We start from the raw sequence: 23,917 nt of genomic DNA, 5'->3' as shown, positions 1-23,917 counted from the left end.
ATTGTGAACCAGCGATTAGATTTTCGGGTTGAAACGTCTTAAACACCAATTTCTGCGGTGTCGTACCATACCGGATAAACTGTATTGCACGATTTTTTTAAACTAACACCGTTTTACGTGTTTTGTATTTTAAAATGTATTTTTTATGTATCAAATAAAATGGGCTAAACATACCCCTTGCTGTAAATTGTGTACTTAATTATTTTCCCACGGATATGACATTTTTAGCCACGCAGACAATGATAGTCAAGGTATGAGTGTTGAAAACTAAACACGCGTGACAAAGTAGGCGTTTCAAAGCTCAGGAAGCAGGTGGCTTTATCCATCTAGAGTAAGAGTTATCGCAAAAATGCACGCTTACCAATATTTTTGCTCCGAAATTTTACTCCAGTCAGCAAAAATAACAATAAACATAAATTTCTTTAATTCACTGGCAACAACAAGCTCCTCGTCACAAGAGCGTCAGATTTAATCAGAGATAATAGCAAAATAGCTAGTTTGGCGCCACTAATTAAATGAATGATTGAACGATCAACCGTGCCAGAACTGGTGAGCACGATTGATATACTGAAAAAAACGTTGGTACAAAGTCAATATTGTCATATAACATTATAAGATTGTTATGATAAAATGACATTTGTAGAAGAGTGTTTAAGCACGTTTAAGAATCAAGGAAGCTCTTCTGCGCGTGGGGGCATGGGAATGTGTAGGCAGAAAGGCAGGGTCACCGGAACGGGGGCAGCTGCTCCTCTTGAGTCTTGCTTTTTTTCAGCAGGGGCAAGGAGGACAAATGAGACTTCAATTTGAAGGATCGTACTGGAATTCCTTAACAAATCTACCTTAGGCAACACACAGCTAACGAGTTTCTGAGTAACACAATTGTCTGGCGGAAAACCCTTAGACATGGAAATCATTAATCATGCAACAAAGAGAAAATACGATCAAACAAAGTTCAAACGCCGATGTTTTGCAACACTCTCTAGTATGCGTGACGAAAGAAGTGCCCTCACACAAAATTTGCCTTCTTTGCCTTCGCGTCTTTCCGGAGACCCTGTGAGCAAAAAATAAAACAACGCGAAGTGAATATGTGTTTATGGTAGCAAGTATCAGTTAATGAAACGATATCACAGTTTCCGGTTGTGCTTGTGTGGTAGTGTTCTCCAAACACTATAAAAATAGCGCCTGATGAATACCTGTATTGCAACATTTCTGCACCGGAAGTAATCAATTTATTGCTACATTGAACACGAAATCACAAGCGTCGTGGTACATTGTAGTGGTACTGGATAATATGTCCGGGCTGGCCTGGCAATACAGCTCCGGCTATGTAACCTATGGCAATATATACTGATTCCAAATGCCTTTTCTAAAACTAAGAAACTCAGTTGATGCAAACCAGCACCAAGGCATTGTTTAATATGTGAGATAAATCCAAAGAAATCATGCAGTAAAGAAAAGAAAAAAATTCTCATGATGCAGTTTGGAGGGGGCGCGGTCTCTGCTTGAAAGTCGAACATACAATTGACCAATTCAAAATTACATAAATTTCTACCTTAGAGTTAATCCGAGGGCTTTTATTATAGCCCTGGGGAGAGCCGCTTCTCCAGTTAGACGACAGTTATTTATTATTATTTGATTTGGTTAGTCAAGACAGATATTTACCGGATTTACACCAAATGCTACACTAAAGATAAAATCGTGTCTGTTATTTTCGTTGAGATTACTACATGCATCGCTTTTAACTTTCCAACAATTAGAACAAAAATTATATATCGAAGTGTTTAATCCGTCTTCATGAGGCCAGGGACGACTGGGACGTTGCCTCTTCTTCCCCCCCCCCCCACATATTTTTTCACTTTTACATATGCATATCGCTCCTGAATGATTTGATCTCTTAGATATGCTTGTATATTCTTGCACTAAACCCATGACCCATTTGAATTGTTAACTCAGTATTCATCTTTTATATCAAGTACTGGTACCCAGTTTTAAAAGCAATGGGCATGGAACAAACTAATAATCACTATGACAAGAAATATATTTGTGCGCCTTCATTTACATTTATCTGCATGTATATTACTATTTTCTCATGGTTTGAACCTGCATGTCATTGCTTATTCGAATGAGCTACTTCACATAACAATCATCGCTGATCTCACGTTGCTACTGTTGGGAAACCCAGCTGTTTCCAAACATCAGAGCCCAGTGAATTAAAATTGCATGCATGCAACTGCATAAAATTCCTCCGTTTCATTTAGTAACGTTACTTAGTTCAGAAAACATGAAATGCAAAGGTGTATGCATGCAGTTGTTATTTAGGTACAAGGTGTTCCTGTCTTATGATATCGTTATGTATTTCCTGGACTCATCAGTCATAATTGTCATTGTTATCAATATCAACATCTGAAATCTCCACCAAAATTTTCAACAAAATAGCTATCTTGTCAATCGATCCAGCGTTTTACTTCAAAAACACTGCACGCTATCGACGACGTAATTATATATAAAGATTATAGCGGTATAATTAATTTCTATCGATAAGGACCAGGTGAACTACAGTTAAATATGGAAGGGGGTGAACCAAACGTTATATAGTTAATAGAGTAAGACACTGATTGGCAGAAAATCATTCTAGACAATGTAGAAATCTTAATTCTACAGCGTTACAAATGAAAAATGATTAAACTCATCTTTTCATCTGAATATCTGTGAAGCCACACAGCGATATACTGAGGAGGTCAAGCATGCATGTGTATATTATCTTGGTTTAATAGTCTTTCCTGATTTGGTTGTTAATTTGTCTCCAATTATGGAATCAAAGTCTAAATGTCAAGATTACAAGATACTGCAGTTCTATAGTTTAATGGGCACCAAATGACTGAAATGGCTACTTGAAATCAATTGCATATCTATTCGCACTTTCCCCTTACACAATTGAAGGTGTTGCAACCAACAATTCAGTAAAAGGTAATAAGGTCATCAAATGCTATTTGTTCGCTGTTCTGAAGGCGGGAATTTTCTGATGTATGTGCATGATAACTATTCGTTCTTCAAACTATCAAAATTTCTTTGTATTCTCATGCATAGTTCTGCAGAACTATAGGCTGTATCAACTTCTTTGGATTCTTATAGGGACTTTCAACTTTGCCTTTTAGGCGCAAAATATGCTATCAGCACAACGATCTTTCGGAAAAGTAAGGAATATTCAAAACGATTAATAGAAAGTATACTACTGCGGTGTATAAAAACGTTTTGCTGGCTCATAATAATTAACGTTTTCCACCAAAACGTACATGAAAGTCAAAAAATAGATTATATTTGATCAGTTTGAGAAGGTTGACTTCCCTTATGTGACCAAAATAGAACAAGGTGTAGAAGCATTTCACTCAGTAAAGCATATCTTAATGTCATGTTAATTAAGTGAATGGTATTTCAAATTCGTTTCCCTCTGGTTTAAAAATTGCCGTCAATGAGTGATATATCATAAAGTATTCATCATCAGGACTATTGTGGATACGATCAAGGTGCGTATAGGAAACAGAGGAAATGAGAGACTTTTACTGACGGTTTTTTCAAAAACCTCTTGCATATACCTCAGTAAATTAAAGCAAAAATATATTTGTCGATCAGAACCTAATCATAAAACCAAGCACCATGTTTTACGACTGCATCATGCACACATTTAACTGCTTTAAAAATGGTATTCAAAATATTTCACAGAGGCAAAGAAGTATAGAGTGTGATTCTAAACTAAATATAACCATTTTTCAAATTTCACTTCATATCCTTTCCTGTTGACTTATTGTGAATATTTCTTCTTATTTTGTGTGATATGGCCAAGTCATTCTGCATTTTGAATATCCTGAATGTGGGAACATTTCCATTTAGACGTAGTTGAATGAATAACTTCATCTTCTTCAGTCTCGCCAGGAATCTCAAGCTGATCTAATTTATATTCACCGACTTGTTCACATCCTACATCGAACTGAAACTTGCCAGAGCCCACAGTCAAGTCGTCCAGAAACTTTCCGAGGAAACGGTGATTGGAGTGGAGTATCTCCCCAGATCCCTGGCGTCTACCTCGTACCCACATACCTAACAACAAGAATGAAGAAAACTAAACAACAGACTCGCAAGCCAAGGCTTTGTCGGGAGATAAAAAAACATATCTGGAGATAGTTATTGTTGTGTCTACACGTACTTTACTTCAATGTACCTAACCGTCATTACGACAATTGAAAACTATCATAGCGTTGCAAACAGCAAACATAGATATCATAGTATTCATAAAACAAACCATAATGGTTCAGCATGGTTCATATTGTACCTTTATATTTTGTACCAGTTGCTGCATATGAGTACGTTCCCTGGCCATGTCTTTGATGCTCGTACCAGTCTCCTTCGTATACATCACCATTAATGTAAAAATATATTCCAAACCCATTTCTTTGATGGTCAATCCAACCACCTTCATACCGAGAACCATCTGAAATAAAATACGGCTTACATGTTGTGGTCTAGCAGTACTCAATTTTACCTGACAATATTTTGAAAGATGACAATATAAAGGTCAAAAAATAAAACAAACTGCATATAGTTCTAATTATAAATTATTGACAACGACAATGGTGAATCTGTATCTTAAAATGGCTCTTGTAGGTTTAGAAATTGCCTCAAACAGTGTGAATACTTGTACTATTTCAGCCAGGTTACTATCGTTTCAAGAAAACTTTACGAGCCATTACGAGCAACACACCTGGATACCAAAATGTTCCATGACCGTGTCTTCGCCCGTTGGAATACTCGCCAACATATTTTGCAGAATTTCTAAAGCGATAAGTTCCGTTTCCACTCCTTTTTCCGTTGTGATATTTTCCTTCGTATGTGTCACCATTTGGAAATGTTGCTTTGCCTACACCATGTCGTTCATCATTGTTGTTGCGACCACCTTCATATTCCTGAGAAAATATTGAGTTAACTTAAACCTGTATGTCAATAGACGTTTCTTCCCTGGCTCTGTGTATCTTGTTTTATAATCTCAGAACTTAACCGATACTAATCTATACAAATTATGGCGAAGATGCAACGCTGTCTTTTTGCACGATCAATAGGTAATCTGGCATTGGATTGAAACGAGAAGTTGTTGTATATTTCAGGCAGATGTTGATCTTTTCCAGAGGCTGGCCTATTCACGCAGCTCCTCGATTCTCTTGAGATAAAAAAGATGCACGTTTTAATACTTACACCAATGTTAATGCCAGGATCTTCCTCGAATTCAGAATCAACATCAGACATGACGACTGTAGTACTTTATTTAGAAAACAAAACGCGAAACGACAGTAATAAATTTATGCTCAAGCAAAACACAATTTTTGTGTTTCTTCGCTATGACAACGGCTTTCAAGTAGACTACGAAATTTACATATGTTCTCTAATTTGCAGTATCTTAAGTAACTGAAAACAATAGCGAGCGCATTTTAGCCCAATAAAAGGCGATCATTAATGCCAATTAATTTTAGCATTTATTCATTACGGGTTTTTTTCGGGATAACCTGAAATAATTACGCATGCATTGGGTACTGTTGTTTTCGGGAAGGTCCCCAGTAGGAAACAGATACATATACAATGACTGAGAAAATCTTCATTTTGGGGCAAACGTCAACAGCAAATATTTTGAAAACTTTAATAAAACGAATGTATACATTAAAATATTCACATCACATCATGAAAATATTCCAGTGTCTATCCATGGCATGCAATTTATTTACAAACATGAAGAGCAAAATTGCCCAATGAGGTAGATATGGCCTGGAAACCAGTGAACTGCGGAGTTTACTTAAGTCTCTACGAAGCAGCAAAAATTCGAAGGCAATGTTATTTTTACCGTTTCTCTCTCGTTTTAATTGCGCTCTAGATTCTTTCATAATTTCACAGTTTAACTGGAATAATTCAAGTCACATCTTAAAAATAATTCCGGAAGTATTTTGATCGGACGCGATCTTTTCTAATAAAAATTAATATGCGTATTTAACGAGTCTGCTGGCAGGTCAAATTTTTTATAGAGTTTCGGAGCATATGCATATTGATTCTGGCGATATTCCAGGAATTACAAGATTCAACTCTTCCTAAATTGCTCGTTGTTCTCCACGCTATGTGATTTGAATTCTTGATCTGTTAACTCGTCATCCTGAAACAACAGGACAGGCTTGTCAAAACAATGATAGTTAGGTAAAAATACTCTAACAATTATTCATTACACTCACATCGATTTCTTCCTCGCTAAATTCTTCTCCACACATGTTCGCATCCGTGTTAAAAATATCCAATATTTCTCGGTGGCTGGAAATATAAAATTGGTTAAAATATATAAAATGTAGACTCGTATATAAGCGAGATGATTTTCTTGTGCTTTCCCACAAATATACGTCGTATTTTCGTCGCGTCGAATGCAGCAATTCAAACAAAAGATACTTGATAAGGAAATGAACCTCATTAAGCTTTATTGCCATCTCATTATCTATTGTTTGAATTGACGCGACCAAAATGCGACGTATAGCTTGACCTAGGCCTAAGTTTCATTGTTGATAAAAAAATCTTTTGTTCCTGAAATCCATTTTGCCTTCAAAGATAAAAGTCAAGTACTCGTTCATTTGAATTGTTTATTGTCAGATGTCATTTGTGTTTCACAGTTGATTACATTCCATTGCCGCGAGACAATCTTTTGATTGCTTATAATTATGCGTAAGTATAATCGGCCTCTTTCATTTTTCCTATTCTCCTTGGCCTTACAGACGAACAAATATTTTTATGACAAATTTTCCATGACAAATTTTATTTGCTCGTCTGTATACAATCATTTATCAAAATTTTCTATGACAAATGCATTTGTTGAAAAGACAGGCATACAAGCTAAGCTAATGTATGTAGAATGATTGCATACAGACCGCAGACGAACAAATACCACAATTTATCAAAGAAAATGCGGGCCAGGTGTAAAATATTGTCATAATGTAGACAAAGTATTTGTCAAGAAACTTTGCTTGTCTGCGTCGTGAGGGGCTTCATTTTCTTTTTCACAGTCGACTGACATATACACGAAATGTCAAAACCTTTTCTCTTGCGTATTCTCTCATATAAAAGGAAAAACTAAACTGCCTATAATAGAAATTCTACGAATTCTACAGTGTACGTCTACGAACTATCTTCCCCAAACTTTTATTTGAGCAAGCACTGAAAAACTATATGATGATACTCCTGGAAAAAGTACATAATTCACTCACATTTCCTCGTATTTCCCTTCCTTTGACTGTAAACACGTTTTCAGATTTTTTATGTCTTCATCAACCTAAAAACAACGTTCAGGCGCGATTAGCCGAGGCAATTCTCTGCGAATTCACTTTTTGTATTCCTGTGATGGATTTAGTTGCAAGTGCTTAGTCGCAAGACTAAATAACCCGTTATAAATAGGAAAATAGCCCGTAAATCGCAATGGAAATCGAATATATAATATGGTGAAGAAAATCAAGAAATGTGCTGGGCCTGGGTGAAAGTGAGTTAATACATACGTACCTCGAACGAATAACCAAACTCTGACCAATCATATTTCATGATCTTACTACCGTGGTTTCTGTAAAGGAAAAGTGTGTGTGCTTGAAAAAAATATGTAGATACATTCAGCATTAATATTATATAATATATTACAAACTTACTGCAATTCGTTCAACAAATTTCCATAGTTTTTTTGAAGTTCTAATAAATACTTTATTGGGATACCACTCTCACAACCCTGGAACACAAAATTTAAAAGTGGTTATTCGAGAGATACATGTTTATTCATATAGTTTCATACTAGCAAAATAAAAGTGTGTTTTTCAATATTATAGTGAAGAATTCAATTTACTTGCTTTTAGCATCCATTAAAAATTTCATTTAAAATAGGCAATAAATTAATTAATTAAAAAAATTATTTATATTTTATAAATTACCCTTCCTCTTTTGCTGATCCTCTCATGGCATGTAAGAGGAGTAGCATCAAGATAAACTACAACATCTGGAGGTGGAACTAATTTTAGCACTTGACTTCTTAATTTGCAGTAACGATCATAACCTAATAAAAATGCATTGGTGCTAAAGATTTATAATGATAACACAAATCATTCTCATTAAAGAATTACTTAGTAGAAGCTGTACCTTCTTTAGATATATTGCCATCTTCATGGCTTACTGTTGCAAAAACTTGATCACTGAATAATGAACGATCAAGCAAGACACCTTGACCTACACAGAAATTGAAAGGTAGATTTCATTTGGTAATTCCAAATATCCAGTGGCCATGTTCACATTCAATATTGTCAACTGTATTTCCTACACCTTAACACTTCAGTTGATAAACACAATGTTCTAGCTTGCAAGTAGTGTTTACCTGACTTTACTGCATGTTTAACAGCTCTTAAATACATCATACATCTTTTTCTAAATAACCATAACTGCATCTTTAATGCATATTTCTTCGGCTCTTCATAGAACTTTGCCAAATATGGATTTTTGTATGTTGGTTCAAGAAAAATCCTGTAATTCATTTTTCTACCCAGCTGGCATGTTAAAGTTGTTTTTCCAACTCCAATATTGCCTTCCACAATGATGACATGACTTTGTTTTGGGGTAATAATCTCTTTAGATGTTTCTATAGGAGGCATACTTTTGCTGATGTTTGCAGTTCTTGCATACTTTAAACCAATCATGTTGAACCTACAAAAACACCACAGATAGTTCATCCAAAATTCAAAAGAAACCATCACTATGTTGCTATGAAGGGCTGTATTTATCATGTAGAAAAAAGAAATGACTGGGGAATGATATCTTAATTAGTACCTAACTACATCTTCACCTACTAAAAGTGGATTGTAACAAGTAAGCCAGAGTTCTGAATGCGGTAGACTATTTAGTGTGGTGGATTTATACGGGGGTTTGAGTCACCCTGAGTTTTAAGGTTTGTATGTAACTGTGCCATATTGCAATCATGATACTTTTAAGTGTTAGATTTGTCTGTTGCTTCAGGCAATTATCAAGCATCCCACCATTCAGTTTGCTGGATCCAACACTGAAATTCATATTCAAATTGACTTTAATATACTGAATGTAAATACTCATTTCCTCGCGGAGTCACCAAATGTTTAATTATACATATTTTAGTTTAAACACCACTTAAATACCTAGAAAGCAATGTTAATACTGAGACATTCAAAGGGATGAGATGTTAACCTCCCCACACTGCCTGATTCTGTACATGCAACCCTGGCATGCTGCAAGCCAAAATATTTATGACTATTTCTGTACAAGATTATAAGAATTCGTTTCAACGTTTCGAACTAACAAACCTCCTGAAGCAACAAAGAAAGCTCGCCATTTTAACACTTTAAATAAATGATATAGAAGTTCATCCTTTTATATTAGAATATCAAATTCGGTGAGCATGTTTTTGCTCTGATATGAGTTCCATGCAATGCCTTGTATCGAATAATCCTGCAAGTCAGAAACATCTCTCAAGTTAATAACTTTTCTGGTAGTTTTCATGTATAGCCATGAAAAGGAGGCCCTTAACATTCCGCCATGTTTTTGGAGGGTTAAGTATGAAGTTATCTATCAATATTAGAAAGAATATTTTATTGGTTAACAGGGAAATTCAAACTCACCTAAGCGTCTTCCTTCGAAATTCTTCCCGCTCAATTTAAGCAGCGCGCCGTACATGCACGTGACCACAGAGTATACACATACAACCAGTGGAGCCACTGGCTTAGTGCAGATTTCTAGGATGGAAGGATACCTCCAAATGGTCCAAAATAGCATGAAAACGGTTAAAAAAGCGCGCTTCTCGCATTTTCTAAGTTAGCAACTTGGTCTTAGTTTTATTCATTTGATTGACCTGTTTTAAAAAAGACGGTGCAAACGTGGAAAATTTTTAAAATTTAATGAAATTATTCAGTAAAAACCGTTGATACATAGTAGTCTAATAAAAGGTAAACTGTAAAGAGAATAGCTTATTTCTTTTGGGCTCTAATTGAAATAATTAAAATACTAATTTGTCCAGTAAAATTCTAAAACAGAGCCAACATTTTATGTTGCACCTGAGAGATATACAATGTTATCTAATTGTGTTTTATATCGATTGCATGATAAAGATTGTCCTAGTAACATATTAAAAAATCGAATACGAATATTATTTAAAAAATCGTGGGATTTTTATATAAGTATAAATAAAGAGACGGACTTTGCATCAAGGCTAGATGCCAGGTTACACAGCCTTGCTACTCGACAATAGTGTTGGCTACCTGCATTATACACGCGGTATAAATGATAATTTTCCCTCTTTTGGAAAGCGCACATAATTTCTTTCGATGATATTTCCAAGATACGTTTCTCTGACGTGGAGGTACTTTTAACCTCGATGAATTTTTCTACACTGTCCGCTTTGATAACAATATCATACGGAAGTCCTGACTCATGGCGTTCATTAACCCAAGTGACTTCATCATTTTTTTCATTGCTTTTCAGCAAAGTGTAGACACATTCTTCTCCCCAACGACCGATCTCTTCAGCGTTAGCACTTTGCGGCAAAGAGACCAACTCGGTACCTTTAAATGCAGTTTTCAATTCAATCTCCTCCAGTTCAACCCTGACGTCATTAAGTTCTAATGGACGGACATATTGAGGGTGCGGTAGGTGCGTGACGTCGTTACCAGACACTCGCATCGAGTTGTTAGCAGTATTATAGGTGACGTTAGCAATAACTTCTGTAGAAAATTCCGCGGTGTCTGGTTGAGACTGTACTATATGTATTGTGGGTTGACTAGGTTGTAAGTGGCTCTCGTCTACCGTCGTTTCGTCAAACGCCACAGCAGGTACGTATTTTGGCTGTATCGCTGAGTTGTACTGTGTCATTGGGTCTTGAAGCAACCTGGGATCATGCTGAGTTTGAGCCTGCGCTTCCGCTCTGGGGCTTACATAAGCATCGGGTGGAGCAGGTAGTGGCCAAGCTGCTAAAACCTGTTCTGTTGCAGGATTCTTGTCTCCTGATCCACTAACTATGTGGGTACCTGGAGCTCTTGGAGGCCAACATTGAAGGCCCCTCAGTTCCCCACTGGTCTCTTGCTGCGTCACTGTGGGTTGCTCTGGAGTGATCATAGTATCAAGAGAAGGGGTTTCGTCATATGACTCAGTTGTCATGGAAATTGGAACTGGCGGTGGTTCGGGAACCATCCATTCTGTAAGATCGTCTGGAAGACAGTCTAGTTCCTGGTCTTCCATGAATTCTTCTACAACTTTTTCCGATTTTTGTGTCAGGACATCAAGAAAATTGCTCAAGTTCCCAACATTCTCTGGAGGCACAAAAAACTTTGCAAGTTCTTTAATGAGATCTTTTGTGTCCCCGAGTTTTTCGTCAATCACATAAATTTTTAAACCATTACTGTTTTCAATGCCACAATTCTTTTTGACTGAAACCGTTATCTTCGGATGCGTTCGCAGACGATAGACAACTTCTAGTTCTTTAGAAGCGAAACACTTTACATTGGATAGAGTGTTAGCCATTCCGGACTCTTGAAGTTTGTCGTGACATACAGGATCTTTTGTGTAGATAAATCGTTGGATGAACGGAATCCAGCGAAACAGAAACGACTGTAAGGCGGGGCAATCCGACGACAAGCTTGAAATGATCTCCGAAGTCACGCATTCTGAGAGACTGCAAATATCACAAACTTCTCTAAAGAACTTCTCAACGTTATTTCGAATGCGGGAATTCTTCTTCTCCTCATTCTGAAATTCTTTCCTTTTCTCTTTACGTTTCGGTAGTAAACCCATCTTCACGAAGTGAACTTTTTCTTCTTTCTTTTTCATTTCACTCATATCTTCTTTATTCTGGGATTTACTTTCTCCAAATAGCTTTTTGAGAAATTTATCATCACAAAACAGTGGCTTGTCTTCCAATGACACCCAGTTCTCCTCTTCAGTTGGAAACACTCTCAAATTAAGAAGCTGACTCTTGACAAAATCTGTACTTCTTGTAGAGCCTTGGACCAGACACTTCGTTGCAATTACGTCATAAACGCGCATAATATTATCAACATTTGGACCACTGGCTAAAGAACTCTCAGAGGCGATTTCTTCCAGCAAGTTCAAGTACTCTTTCAAATTAGGACTTTCGTCGATTCCAAGAAAATCAACAAAAAAATTTTTTAGAACATTTTGATAGTAACTATTGAGCATTCTTCGAGGATCGGTCGCAACAAATTTTCCTTTCCAAAAAACTTGCATCAAGTTGGAAGGATCTTCCCAGAACATGCGTTTTGAGGGCAGAAACGTTCCACGAATCTTACAACAGCTGCTTTGAGATGGAGAATGAGAGGGATCATCAACACTGGGAACAAACACAACAGACTTATTTTTCGTGACAACCTCGAGGTATTTTTTTCGCTCGTCATTTGCTTTGATTTGTTTATCCAGGAATATGTAGACGTTTGTCATATGGTCAAGAGTTGTGACGAAACCACTGTCCTCATTCTCATGATCTTTCCCAATCCATTTCATTAGTTCGGCGACTAAGGTATCAAATTTCACACTAGTTTGGATTCCTAGAACTTTTAGGAAATTCTCATTGACGAGCGAAGGACCAGCATACAAAGCGTGGTCACCAAGTAATTCGATTATTTCAGGTTTGTGCATAAACGCATCACGCGGACAACATCTAACGAGTTGCTTAGAACCAGATTGGGATTTGGTCGGCAACCAGGATTTCTCCTTAAGATTTAGGAAGAAAGAAGAGGACGTTTGTCCAAGAACTTTACCTTGCTCATCAAGATAGGGCACATCTTTGGCGTATTTTGAATATATCTCATCCCAGTGTTGATCAAGTAGTTCAGCCAACCTCTTCAACTCCTCATCTGAACCAAAAGATAACAATGTTTCCAGTTCACTTGATGCATAATCTTTTACAATGTAACTTCCAGGAGTTTGGGACCAGAATTCTTTGAGGGATGACCAAACTGAGTTAGACTAAAGGAAAGTTAGAATTTTCAGTTAGAATAGTGATAACTATACACATTATATAGTTATAAGTATCTGAAATGTCACCATAAACATAGCTCACCTGAATGGATTTGCTCAATGTAACATCTTTTCTTTCTATGGCAAGAAAGTGGACAACACCCAGTGCTAATAGAAATTTCTCCCAAGAATTATGTAATTCTTTCGCGGAGATAAAGTAGCCATTATCAATCATTGTCCAGGTAACACCTGACGCAAATAAAATTGATATTAGATCTTCCTTGTGGAGGTACACAACTGCATAGTTATCTCTTTGTTTGAAAACAACACTGAGCATTTTCGGAAGCTTCGAGGCGCAGTAAGTTTACTGGAATGTACTCATGATTAATAACAAGTCAAGATTTGGGCGCGTGTAATAAGATAATGTAAAATTTTATTAGTGTACAGGCTAAGGCTGCCAGATACTGTTCTAAATACAGGCAATCTAGGAGTTCTGCATTTCTGCTTGTTAATAATTCACTCGTTTTCAGTTTGTGGAGGCTTGTAGAGGTTCGATTCTACAAACATGTGACGCGATGTTCCCACCAACAATGCAAATAGTTAGTTTAAATGTGTGGCCCGAAAATTATGGTGAATACACCAGAACCTAAATCAAACATAACTTACTTGAAAAGTCTTTTTCAAGGTTTGTTTTATTTCCATATTTGACAGTAAAATGGACAGGCTCCAAACTAGGGTTCACAAATCCTTTATTAGTTTTTACCAACGCGCACGAACGCAATTCTTGCAGATCACATACACTTGGGTCTAAATCCCACTGATCTTTGATGTAAACAATATAGCTGAAAAGAACATCTGGACGGCTGACCTATATAATATTAAAATACTGATCTCAATATTTGCAAGTATCAAACAATAAAATTGCTATTGGGATGCCTTAAAAAATGCAACGAAATTCACTCAAACAAACGGAGCTGATGTCGATGATGTAGTTCCAGATACATCGATCCAAAGCTTTCTGCTAAAGCTGTATCTCCTAGGTTTGCTCATGGTAAATACTTTTCAACAATTACATAGGAAGCAATCAACTATTAACAATGTTAATATGTATATCTCTCTCACCGATTTATCTTGGGTTTTCTTTAGGTCAGGTATAATATGGTGTTTAATCAGATCATATGACGTCAGACATTTGACTTGCAATCTCTCAAGAAGTTTTTTCACTTCGGATCTTCTAATATCGTCCAGACTTTCTAAGATCAGTGGATGAAGTGAATGCAACTCTCTATGCACGATGTCGGCCGCTCCTCTTGAAGCTACATTCAGGAGATTATAAAAATTAAATCTTGACGCTCCTCTTGAAGCTACATTCAGGAGATTATAAAAATTAAATCTTGACGGTGTTTCTCAGAGAGAACATACGTTAACTGAGTAAAAAAACACTGTAATCAAAAGTATTTCTATTCGTGAAATTCCTACCCTTGTTTTTTGCATTTTCGCCTTTAATTTTGTCTTGAAGCGGTAAGAATACCGACTGACCAAAAATTGGCGTACACTGTCCTCTGGATAATGGAAAAATTTTAATCTGAGCAATTTTCTCCAACGTTTCATCACTACAATCTCTCTCGCGTTCTAAACACCGATAAACACCGCACAACCATTTTGCAGCCCACATTGTAAATTCTTCAAAGAATTGTGGGGTATCCTCTGGCTGTGTCTCAATTCTAAGTTCGATTTCGCTGGCGACGATTTTCCCAATGTCGATCAAATGTTGACAAGAAACTGTTTCAATCCCAAGAACTCTGCACAATGGAGCATGAAGATATAACCTAAGGTCAGGATGAAGGTAATACTTGTTGAGATAACGGTTGAGAATCTCGTCACTGATGAGTTCTTCTATCAAATAATCTTCAGCAATGACAACTTGAGATGGAAAAACCCATTTAATTTCAACTTCATCGTCTTCCGTCGTTTCTGGATGCTGCGTTTTACCACCGAAGTTAAACATGGAGTTGTTGTTTGGATGTTTGGAAAGGACTGGAATACATTGTTTTCGAGCTAATCCTGAATGAATGGTGTGTGTAACTGGTTTGAAGAAGTCTAAGATTTCTTCTTTCAGTGGGATGAATTGCAACAGTTGCACAATTGAGGCTACGCCAAGGAAGCATTCGTGAGACTGGAAAACAAAGGCTATTATGAAGAGTATTTGCAAAGATGGGACACTGGCTGTATTTCTATATTTATTCTGTAAGACGTTATTGCTTTCAAAGTGACATAAATTCCAGGATGCACGTCAGAGCCATTAATTGGCCATCCTGATGATAATAATTCAGTATCCTCAGTACAAACATACCACTGATAAAAATTCCACCGATATTGTAATATACTTTTTCGGGATGTAGATTAAGTAAATTGTAGTGAACTTTGCGTTGTGTGATTATATATTCTCTCGAGACTTGCTTACATACATATATTACCACAAAATTTTTAAATATATCGAGCAAATCGCGCGGAAAACAGCAGCATTTCGAAGTTCTCGTTATATTTTTAAGTCCCCCCGACCTGACCAAACAAACGTTTTTCACATTTACAAATCGAATATCAAAAACATGAAAGAACGAATGATGTTGTTTACCTTAAAATCATCGAAAGCTTGAACAAAAAGGCCAGCGATTTCCTGTCGAAGCCATTGATTCCAAGCACTATCCTTATCCACGTCTTCTCTTGATGAAGGAACGTCAAAATCAGCTTGGATAATGAAACGAAAACCATAACTTCGCAAGGGAAGAAACGCAAACACTGGATGATGGGCCAGCGACTAAGAAATAAATGTAGAAAATTCGTGTGCATGAAAGCCTCGTCAGTCAGGAATTTACAGAATTTGCACAAGATTTGAACTCACCTTTCCCTGAGTGAAAGCTTTGACATTCTCCAACGATATAGGTGCTCCTGAATGACGAGGTGGTAAAGGAAATGCTATAGCTATCTCTGTACTTTCAATATCGTCTTTCATCTAAATAAACCAAAAAAAACCCCAAAAATAAATAGAATTGAATTAAAGGATTTTCTTCTTTTTTTAAACATGTTCAAGTCTTTCCATCATGCGTTGTACGTAATACGTTAGGTATAGTACACTTTAATTTATTTCACAAACGCCAATAATCCTGACTTACAGCTGAAGCTGAGAGTTCTTTTTTTACCACAAACCAAAGGTCCACCCCCTCAGAATGAGTAATTTCAATCAATTTATCACCACAATCACGCCGTGACATCTCACGAGTTGTGTTGGAGGCCTACAAACAAAAAACAATCACACATGAAGCTGATTATATTTGTGGTATAATCTGGTCTAGTCTGTGGTCTAGTCTAGTATAGTCTGTGGTATAGTCTGGTATAATCTAGTATAGTCTGTGGTATAGTCTGATAAAAATAGATTTTACGGTATAATCTATAGTACAGTCTGTTATATAGTCTGTGGTACAGTCTGTGGTAAATCTGTGGTATAGTCTGTAGTTTAGTCTGTGATAAGTCTGGTATATTCTCTGGTATAATCTGTGGTATAGTATATGGTATAGTCTGTGGTATAATCCGTGGTATAGTATGGTATAAACTGTAGTGTAGTATGGTATAATCTGTGGTATAGTATGGTATAGTCTGTGGTATAGTATGGTATAGTCTGTGATATAATCCGTGGTATAGTATGGTATAGACTGTGGTGTAGTATGGTATAATCTGTGCGGGTATAGTCTGTGGTCTAGTATGGTATAATCTGTGGTATAGTCTGTGGAATTGTCAATTAATAAGATTTGTGGAATTGTCAATTAATAAGATAGTCTGTGCAATTTTTAACTTCGTATTCTTATTTGGTAAAGTTAGAGCTTGCAACAGAAGTCACGTTGGATGTAGTGCACACCTCGTCATGTATTTTAATCTTCCTCAGTCGTCTTAAAAACAGCAACAACGACGGCTGAATGTCGTGAAAACGAGCGATCAATGTTTTCTTCTGGGCATCTTTCATGTCGTCTTTTAATGGCAGGACAATTCTTGTTGTCCAGTCATTCAGAGCAGGGTCCGTCTTCGTTTCCCACCAGTGAGGAAGAATGTAACCTGTCGGGCCACTTTTAGCATCAAATCTAATGTGGTAGCCGTTTGAATGAACCTCTGGAGTGTCAGTAATTCTGAATACCGATTTGAAACCAATTCCCTTTTGACCTTATCAAAGAATATGAAACCATATAAGTATAAAGATTCAAAAAGCTTCAAACATAATACCGAAGAATCGCGGGAAGGAATTTCCTTAATCACGTGTATTATAATAACACACAAATATTATTAGCAGTAGAAAGTTTTTGAATAATTAATATTCATCTCAAGACAAAACACTTGCTATCACACGTGCAGTGACCAAAGTATATAATCACAAGAAAATACTTACCGATGTAACCAAAACGTTGCTTCCCTTTCGTGCTTTTCCCAACATCACATAATGCACGAATATTTCTTTCCTCAAATCCAACTTCGTTGTTAAAAACTTCGATCCGATCAACGTTGACAAAAAAGGCGATGGAAGGAGACGTCAGACTATCGTTGTAGCGATTATCATCAGCATTTTGCACCAATTCAAGCACAAAGTGAGTGTCTTTTGAGTACAACTCGCTGGATAATCTGTGTAAACCACGCCCTTCTCGAGATCTTTGGTTTTCCATCATTTGTCTATGTTCTGGAGGAAATTCAATGCCGATACCAAACTCATCGCGACGGATCGAATCAACAACAGCCTGGCATTCTTGTTCTCTTGCACTCGAAATTGAGTTCACTGGGCACTCCGTATATTCATCTACGAAACAAATTTCAATAGAAATACTATCAGGTAAACAACCAAACAATATTAATGCCTGAATTCAGACAATACCTGAAGGGGGAAATTCACATGTATCATCATTATTGCTTACGATTTCGTCAACGAGAGGAACATTTTTTTCATCAGTAAGTGATTCCTGAAAAATGCATAAATCGTGTTGGATATTTTAAGGATTTTTTGCACGTGCAGATTGTGATATTAATATTTTTTGCGGCTCTTTATATAAGTTCAATTCCTGCCAGAGGCCGCAGCAATAGTTAAATTTTCGCAACTGTCCCTGTTTACGAGGACTATACGATCATATTCGTCCACAACACCGCACTGACTCTGTATTTGATAAAATTTTGTGTAAAACCAGGGCCAAAACTAGCTGCGACAATTGGAATGGGGGCTGAATATTCTTTTGTTCATTTATACCTTTTCAAAAGAAATCCATACGCACAAATTATCGCACTAGTTCCAGCCCTGTGTAAAACATACTCTACCTTTTTGACCTGATTATTCAAATGTTCCAACTTCTTTTCTTTGATTTCCTCTCCCACGATGATGCCATCCTCTTCTTCCACGTCAAATGACTTGATAAATTCAAATTTCTTCATAAAATCTTGCTTCCATTCCAAGACACCGAAGTTGATTCCAAAAAAATGAAACATTGCTTTCTCATCAAACGTCTCACAATATTTTAGAACCATTTCTTGAGTTTGAGTATTTCCAAAAACAAACTTCAATGGCTCAATAAATATCTAAAAAAATAGTTTCATATATAAACCAAGCAACATCTATTAATCAGGTCAAACTGCCCAAGTGCTCAGGCCCCTAGCTTCCGTGCTCGTATATTATATTGGATGCCTTTTAATCTTATAACGATTTATAAACAGGTTTAAAATCATTACCTCCATTGCAAGAGCACAACGAATCATGCGAGGGACACGTGATAAGCATCTTATTGCAAAACGTATGACATATTTGGCTGATTCTTCATCAGCCTCTGCGTATAAGAACAAGAAAGCTTCTTTCATGTGGCTGGCTAGCAGAGCTAAAGGCGCCTTTTTCACTCCTCCGTACTGGAAAACCAATGAGACTAAATGACCTGAAGTTCCAATCACATCACCACGTTTGGCACATGTTAGGAAAATATCTGTCGACGTCAAACGCGTAATACGTAGCAAAGACCCTGACGGCGTCTCTATGGCAACGAGGTCACATGGATGAATCTCTTCACCCGTTTTGATTGGGTTGGGAGCAGATAAATTCTTTCTCAAAAACGACTTGATGTTTCCATATATAGGTTCAAAAACCATAAGCCATTCAGACCACGTAAGAAAGTCTTCCAATAGTGGTGTTTGGTACAGGCATACGAGGACATTATCTAAATTTTGATGCCCCAGAACTCCGACTTGATTGAATTTCTTGTGTTTGTCGTTGTCAGACCCTTGCACGTGAGCAGTGTCTAATGTTTCAGCGACCAAACATGCTTCGTAGACCACGGGTATTTTATCATGCTGTGGAATTCCTTGTTCACGTGCTCGGGCAACCAAAGCATCCAATGACTTCTCATCCAGGCTAGTACTCAGGTTTCTGTATTGCGCATGGACAATCTTGTGTAGTTTTTTCTGAATTGAAATATTCATAATTCATTTTATGTTTGTAGACAGTACAGTTTAATAGAAGATTGTTTTTATGAATTGGTTGCTTTTTTCTTGAATCAAACAACAGAAACAAATTCAAATGCTTTTTTCAACTGCCATACGGGTTAATTCTATACAATAATCCAGGAATGAAATCCAAGTTTGGAATGATAAAAATAACTTAATAAGGAAAGCGTTTTCAAGTTCCTAATAAACTCACTACTGAATAAACAGAGATGTTGACAGTGGATGTGAACTCGGTGAGTCTCGAATGGAGCCTCTCATAAGCATTCACAGTACTTAATTGATATGTACATATAATATTTATTTCTTTTAAAAAAAGAAAATATATCCGGTGAGATCTGTGTGAGAGATTAACATCGTGTAAAGTTTAAGGCAAACCATTGTTTCGAATATATTTCGAACCATGATATCTATAAACATTCTAATATTGTAAGCTTCACCTTTTCAGAGTCAACACCACATTGTTGTATTAGATCGATGACGTCTGATTTCTTTATACCAAGGAATTTATCATCAGACTGAACAGAAAAACAGATTAGAGCTTCCAACTCCTTGTTCGTTGAGAGAAATTGAATGAAAGAGCCGTGACCAAGTTCACTAAATGTTGTAAATCCTTTATAACAGTGAAGAATACGCTCTTCCACTCTTGCAAGTTGTTTTACATCAACAGATTTTGACGATTTTCCAACTAACCACCGCTTTACTTCACTGAATAGTTTCTCTAAAAATGCGAGAAAATATATCTTTTAAACTCAAACTAATTGTTTGGAATCCAACTCCTTGTTACCATGTATACTACAATATTGTATGATATACTTTATGTGATATATTTTTTTTCTTAGCACATGCATCAGTCCAATACGTATACAAAATTATATAGGCTACGTTCACACAGCATAAAAATTCCAAGTCTTTCTTTGTTTCAGGTACGTCTATCACTTTGTAAACAAGTAAAATACTATAATTAAGTCCCTGAAATAAAGCGCTGTGGTCCACACAGTCACTCCACAGCTTTCTTGCTTCCAATTTTCCAAACATACGTATGATTGCATGAATAAGCCGGAGTGTTATGAACATGTAGTACTTACCGTATTTGGGGCAGGAAATTCCCGCCCTCGCCTTGCCAGATAAGCTTTCGTTCATTTTAGTCTGCGATGCCTCTTTGTCCACATCAACTGTATTCTTTGCCTCGTTTTTTTGTGGAAATTCCTCGACAGGTTTTACCAAATTATTGCAAGCTTTGTGTAATGCTAACTGAAACAGTTTGCGGCTTGGTCTATCGTTGTTACACATCATAACAAACTCAGTGACTTTTTTCTTAACTTTTCCTTGAAATAAATCTTCACAATATGCAAAGAGTTTTTGCAAGATTACAACTGGAGAAAGATCTAAAAATTTGTTTACTAGAGCATCAGGATCGCTTTTCGAAGACCCAAGTAATTTTTTCTTCTTTTTTGCCATCTGTTGCTCTATATCGTCAGCAATTTCATCCATCAGCTTTTTCTCTGCTTCCCTTCTTGTTGCACTTTCAGAGGAGCAACAGCCTTTAATACACTTTAACAATAAAGAAACATACAAAGTTTCAAATTGAATTAACAAAGTTATATTATCATTTAATACGTTTTGATACTTCACGTCACAAACATTCTCAGTCTTACTCTCAGTGCCATAATGACTGATACGAGACGGTTCGAGATGGCTCGATCTAATACGAGACGGGGAATGGTTATGGTGTAAACTTCATAATATAACACGCTGCCTAACTACTCATTTTCATTTTCAAAGTTTTTTTTCCTTTCATTCAATGCTCACTAAAATCTTTAGAGTCTTTAAAGTTGGCCTTTTTTCTTTTAATATAACCAGGGAGCAGCGTGGCAGCGTCTTCGAACAACTTAGCATCAAATGTTTTATAACAACTGGCTAAAATGTCTGTTTTGTCTATTTTAGGCAGTTGTTATACCACATTTGATGCTAAGTTTTTTCTTTTAACCCATATTTTCTACATTTCTTATATCGTCAGGTCCTGGAGAAATCTCCGTTTAAAAGTTACTGTACTGACGTAAACAGTCAGACTCGGCAGAGTCAGAGGCCTACCTTAATTATCAACGCAACGCTACCAATTTTTACGCCAAGTTCATATGGTGTTTCACAACTCATCTGTTCAGTCAAGTATTCAAGAAACTTGGTTGTATCAACTCTGTTCGTCCAGCCATTCCTTCCCATAAACAATTTTAAGTATTTCATAACTCTCAGTGTCGTGATCTCAGGTGGATCCAAATTGGATGGAAATCTGAAATGCTCATAAACTAGAGGATGTTTAACCAGAGGACCAAGCTTCAAGTCCTGATAATCCTCAGCTCCAGAATAAAGACTTGCTAGATATTTTCCAAGTTCATGAAGAGTTGAAACTGAACGCACCATAACAAATGCTTGAATTGATGCATTGATCTGAAAATGAAGTAATCAGTTTAGAAATTTTCCATTATAATAGGGCTACAGGTGACTGTTTCTTGAGAATCCAGGATAAGGAAAAGTCATCCATAGCAGTGTGCAATTCAGGGTTGAAGTAAAATAAAATATAAAAGACTGTAAAATATCTCTTTATAGCCCCACATTTCTATATATTCATTATAAATACTGGTTAGTATAATAATTTATTAAGTATTGTTACTTAATGTCGACTGATAACCAACAAACACTACTCCTGTTTGGTGACATGCACAGTAGTGGAACTATCCATCCTGGGGCTGTTAATTAGGCAGAGCATCATTGCAAATCATAAACATATAGCCAGAGCTTAATTAGAGCTGTAGTGAAGGGGGGTAATGGGGGCTGGTTAAGTTAACCCAAGGTCCAATATTTCCTGAAAAACCATTTTATTGATACTTTTCATAAGGGAGTATTGGGGGTAAATGTCAGTGAGGCAATTCTGCATTTCATCTTATTTTACTATTACAAAAACCTAGCTACTAGAAAATTATAAGTTCTCAATAATTAAATCATTTTTCTCTAAAATTGTTGGAATGTATAATAAATACTCCAAATTGCACAAGAGTGAAGACTTTGATGGGTTAGATCACAAGCAATATATGACCTGATATTCTATATTCCACTTACTTCACGTTGCTTTCTCACCAAATCTTTTACTCCGGGAATATCCTCTTTACGGTAGTTTCCAAGTCCCATTTTTGACTGCACTTGAAATCTTTCATGAAGACTTTTTATGACCATATCAACTTCAACATAATGATTCTTTGATAACTCATCTATTATTTTAGTCACCTCAGATTTTATTGCAGCTTCACTTGGAGGTTTTGCTTTTGAGGATATATCATGCACCTGGCGACTGGTTTTACGTAATGGTTTTGGGTCTGGTAAGGGCTGATATGTGGGCGAATGACTAGCTGCAATTGTTTGGACTGAATTTTGCAAACTTGGAAATTCATGTTGATAGTCAGTATCCTCTTCCAATGATTTCTTTGAGTAGCACCTAGTTGGATTTTCTTTTAATGAAGTTGGTAAATTTGGCACAATGTGTGTTGAGGCCAGAGGTGTCCTATTTATCTTCATAGAAGTTTGCATGTCATCCTGATGTGACTCTAGGTGTGACTCTGAGAGAGCTTCAACAACTGCGTCAGTTCCGGTTTTTTTGATATCACGTTCCATACGATTTTTAGGAACTTCTTTAGTTTTATCCGGCGGTTTTCGTTTACAACTCGGTAACCCAGCATTCCTCGACTCATCTTTATTTTTCGTTTTCAATTTGATAAAGGTAGCACTTCTTTCCTGAGTAACTTCGAAATCATCACTCATATGTTCCTTCACGAAATTTGCGATTTTTGTTTTTTTCGATATACTTTTACCACATTTATCCTTATATTTCTTTCTAATGTGGCTGGCGTCAACTTTACCACCTTCGCTGACGACCACATCTCTTAAAATTTCTACTTCAATATCAACATTTCGCTTCTGCTTGGCACCGTCTTGTCCGCTTTGAACACCTGCCATTTCGAAACTGCTGAAACAAAATAACAAATTCAAACAACCGTAATTAGTGTATTTCCTCTTCCTGGAATTCTACATCGTATTTCCAGGAAAAGAGTCGGAAACACGACCGAACGAGATTGAAACATGAGCAAAAAAGAAACTAAAGTACTAGTAAGAAACTGAAATTTTGTAATAAAACCAAATATAAGTTCTTCTCATCTGTCAAAGTTCTTATGTGAAACAATATGTGAAACATCAACTGGCTGGACAATCCATGATGATCCACCATCATTGATAGTAAACGCTTTTGACCCTTGACGTCATAGACTTCAACGGTTGGCGAGTTAGAACTCTTAAACGTTCCTCTCCCAGCATAGTA

General features: G+C 36.7%; 3 protein-coding genes across 4 annotated transcripts; all 3 read right to left on the bottom strand.

The window, feature by feature from the left end:
• Positions 1-2,514: 2,514 nt before the first annotated feature.
• Positions 2,515-5,347, bottom strand: LOC114516448 (radial spoke head 1 homolog). The gene is made up of 4 exons (XM_028535936.1): positions 5,245-5,347; positions 4,757-4,958; positions 4,328-4,486; positions 2,515-4,095 (listed from the first exon to the last, which is right to left on the bottom strand). Exons 1-4 carry the CDS (start codon positions 5,293-5,295, stop codon positions 3,842-3,844), a joined length of 666 nt encoding a protein of 221 aa, XP_028391737.1. The 5' UTR covers positions 5,296-5,347; the 3' UTR covers positions 2,515-3,841.
• A 322-nt stretch (positions 5,348-5,669) lies between these two features.
• On the bottom strand, positions 5,670-9,752 carry LOC114517539 (deoxyguanosine kinase-like). Of its 2 annotated transcripts, none has more exons than XM_028537320.1 (9): positions 9,693-9,752; positions 8,423-8,748; positions 8,191-8,277; positions 7,986-8,107; positions 7,710-7,786; positions 7,570-7,627; positions 7,281-7,345; positions 6,264-6,339; positions 5,670-6,187 (listed from the first exon to the last, which is right to left on the bottom strand). In XM_028537320.1, the coding sequence occupies exons 2-9, from the start codon at positions 8,739-8,741 to the stop codon at positions 6,116-6,118; spliced, it is 876 nt and encodes a 291-aa protein (XP_028393121.1). In that variant the 5' UTR covers positions 8,742-8,748; positions 9,693-9,752; the 3' UTR covers positions 5,670-6,115. The 2 variants fall into 2 exon arrangements, with proteins under 2 accessions (XP_028393121.1, XP_028393113.1); XM_028537312.1 differs by lacking the exon at positions 9,693-9,752 and adding an exon at positions 9,378-9,616.
• A 290-nt stretch (positions 9,753-10,042) lies between these two features.
• On the bottom strand, positions 10,043-23,559 carry LOC114518092. Its single transcript, XM_028538014.1, has 17 exons — positions 22,669-23,559; positions 21,646-21,999; positions 20,640-21,105; positions 19,992-20,272; positions 18,793-19,512; positions 18,385-18,642; positions 17,951-18,035; positions 17,474-17,875; positions 16,952-17,250; positions 16,212-16,331; positions 15,941-16,051; positions 15,674-15,856; positions 14,518-15,214; positions 14,161-14,354; positions 13,705-13,906; positions 13,142-13,287; positions 10,043-13,047 (listed from the first exon to the last, which is right to left on the bottom strand). The coding sequence occupies exons 1-17, from the start codon at positions 23,557-23,559 to the stop codon at positions 10,240-10,242; spliced, it is 8,217 nt and encodes a 2,738-aa protein (XP_028393815.1). The 3' UTR covers positions 10,043-10,239.
• Between the last annotated feature and the right edge of the window lie 358 nt (positions 23,560-23,917).

This window comes from Dendronephthya gigantea, unplaced genomic scaffold (assembly GCF_004324835.1).
Source record: "Dendronephthya gigantea isolate DGI-Jeju-01 unplaced genomic scaffold, DenGig_1.0 000000F, whole genome shotgun sequence".
NCBI lineage: Eukaryota > Metazoa > Cnidaria > Anthozoa > Malacalcyonacea > Nephtheidae > Dendronephthya > Dendronephthya gigantea.
The sequence above is the reverse complement of the archived record's forward strand: the minus strand, read 5'-3'. Positions and strand labels throughout refer to the sequence as shown.

What these genes read in the sequence shown, in the direction of transcription:
- LOC114516448 (XM_028535936.1), bottom strand. Translation starts at nt 5,295, where the DNA reads ATGTCTGATGTTGATTCTGAATTCGAGGAAGATCCTGGCATTAACATT. An exon ending in ATCCTGGCATTAACATTGGT is followed by an intron (nt 4,959 to 5,244) that starts GTAAGTATTAAA and finishes ATATTTTCTCAG; the next exon opens with GAATATGAAGGTGGTCGCAA. An exon ending in TGGAACATTTTGGTATCCAG is followed by an intron (nt 4,487 to 4,756) that starts GTGTGTTGCTCG and finishes ATTTTATTTCAG; the next exon opens with ATGGTTCTCGGTATGAAGGT.
- LOC114517539 (XM_028537312.1), bottom strand. Translation starts at nt 9,406, where the DNA reads ATGGCGAGCTTTCTTTGTTGCTTCAGGAG. An exon ending in TAAACATGCAGTAAAGTCAG is followed by an intron (nt 8,278 to 8,422) that starts GTAAACACTACT and finishes ATTTCTGTGTAG; the next exon opens with GTCAAGGTGTCTTGCTTGAT. An exon ending in TTAGCGAGGAAGAAATCGAT is followed by an intron (nt 6,188 to 6,263) that starts GTGAGTGTAATG and finishes CTGTTGTTTCAG; the next exon opens with GATGACGAGTTAACAGATCA.
- LOC114518092 (XM_028538014.1), bottom strand. Translation starts at nt 23,559, where the DNA reads ATGGCAGGTGTTCAAAGCGGACAAGACGGTGCCAAGCAGAAGCGAAAT. An exon ending in AATTTCCTGCCCCAAATACG is followed by an intron (nt 20,273 to 20,639) that starts GTAAGTACTACA and finishes TCGCATTTTTAG; the next exon opens with AGAAACTATTCAGTGAAGTA. An exon ending in TGAATAATCAGGTCAAAAAG is followed by an intron (nt 18,036 to 18,384) that starts GTAGAGTATGTT and finishes TGCATTTTTCAG; the next exon opens with GAATCACTTACTGATGAAAA.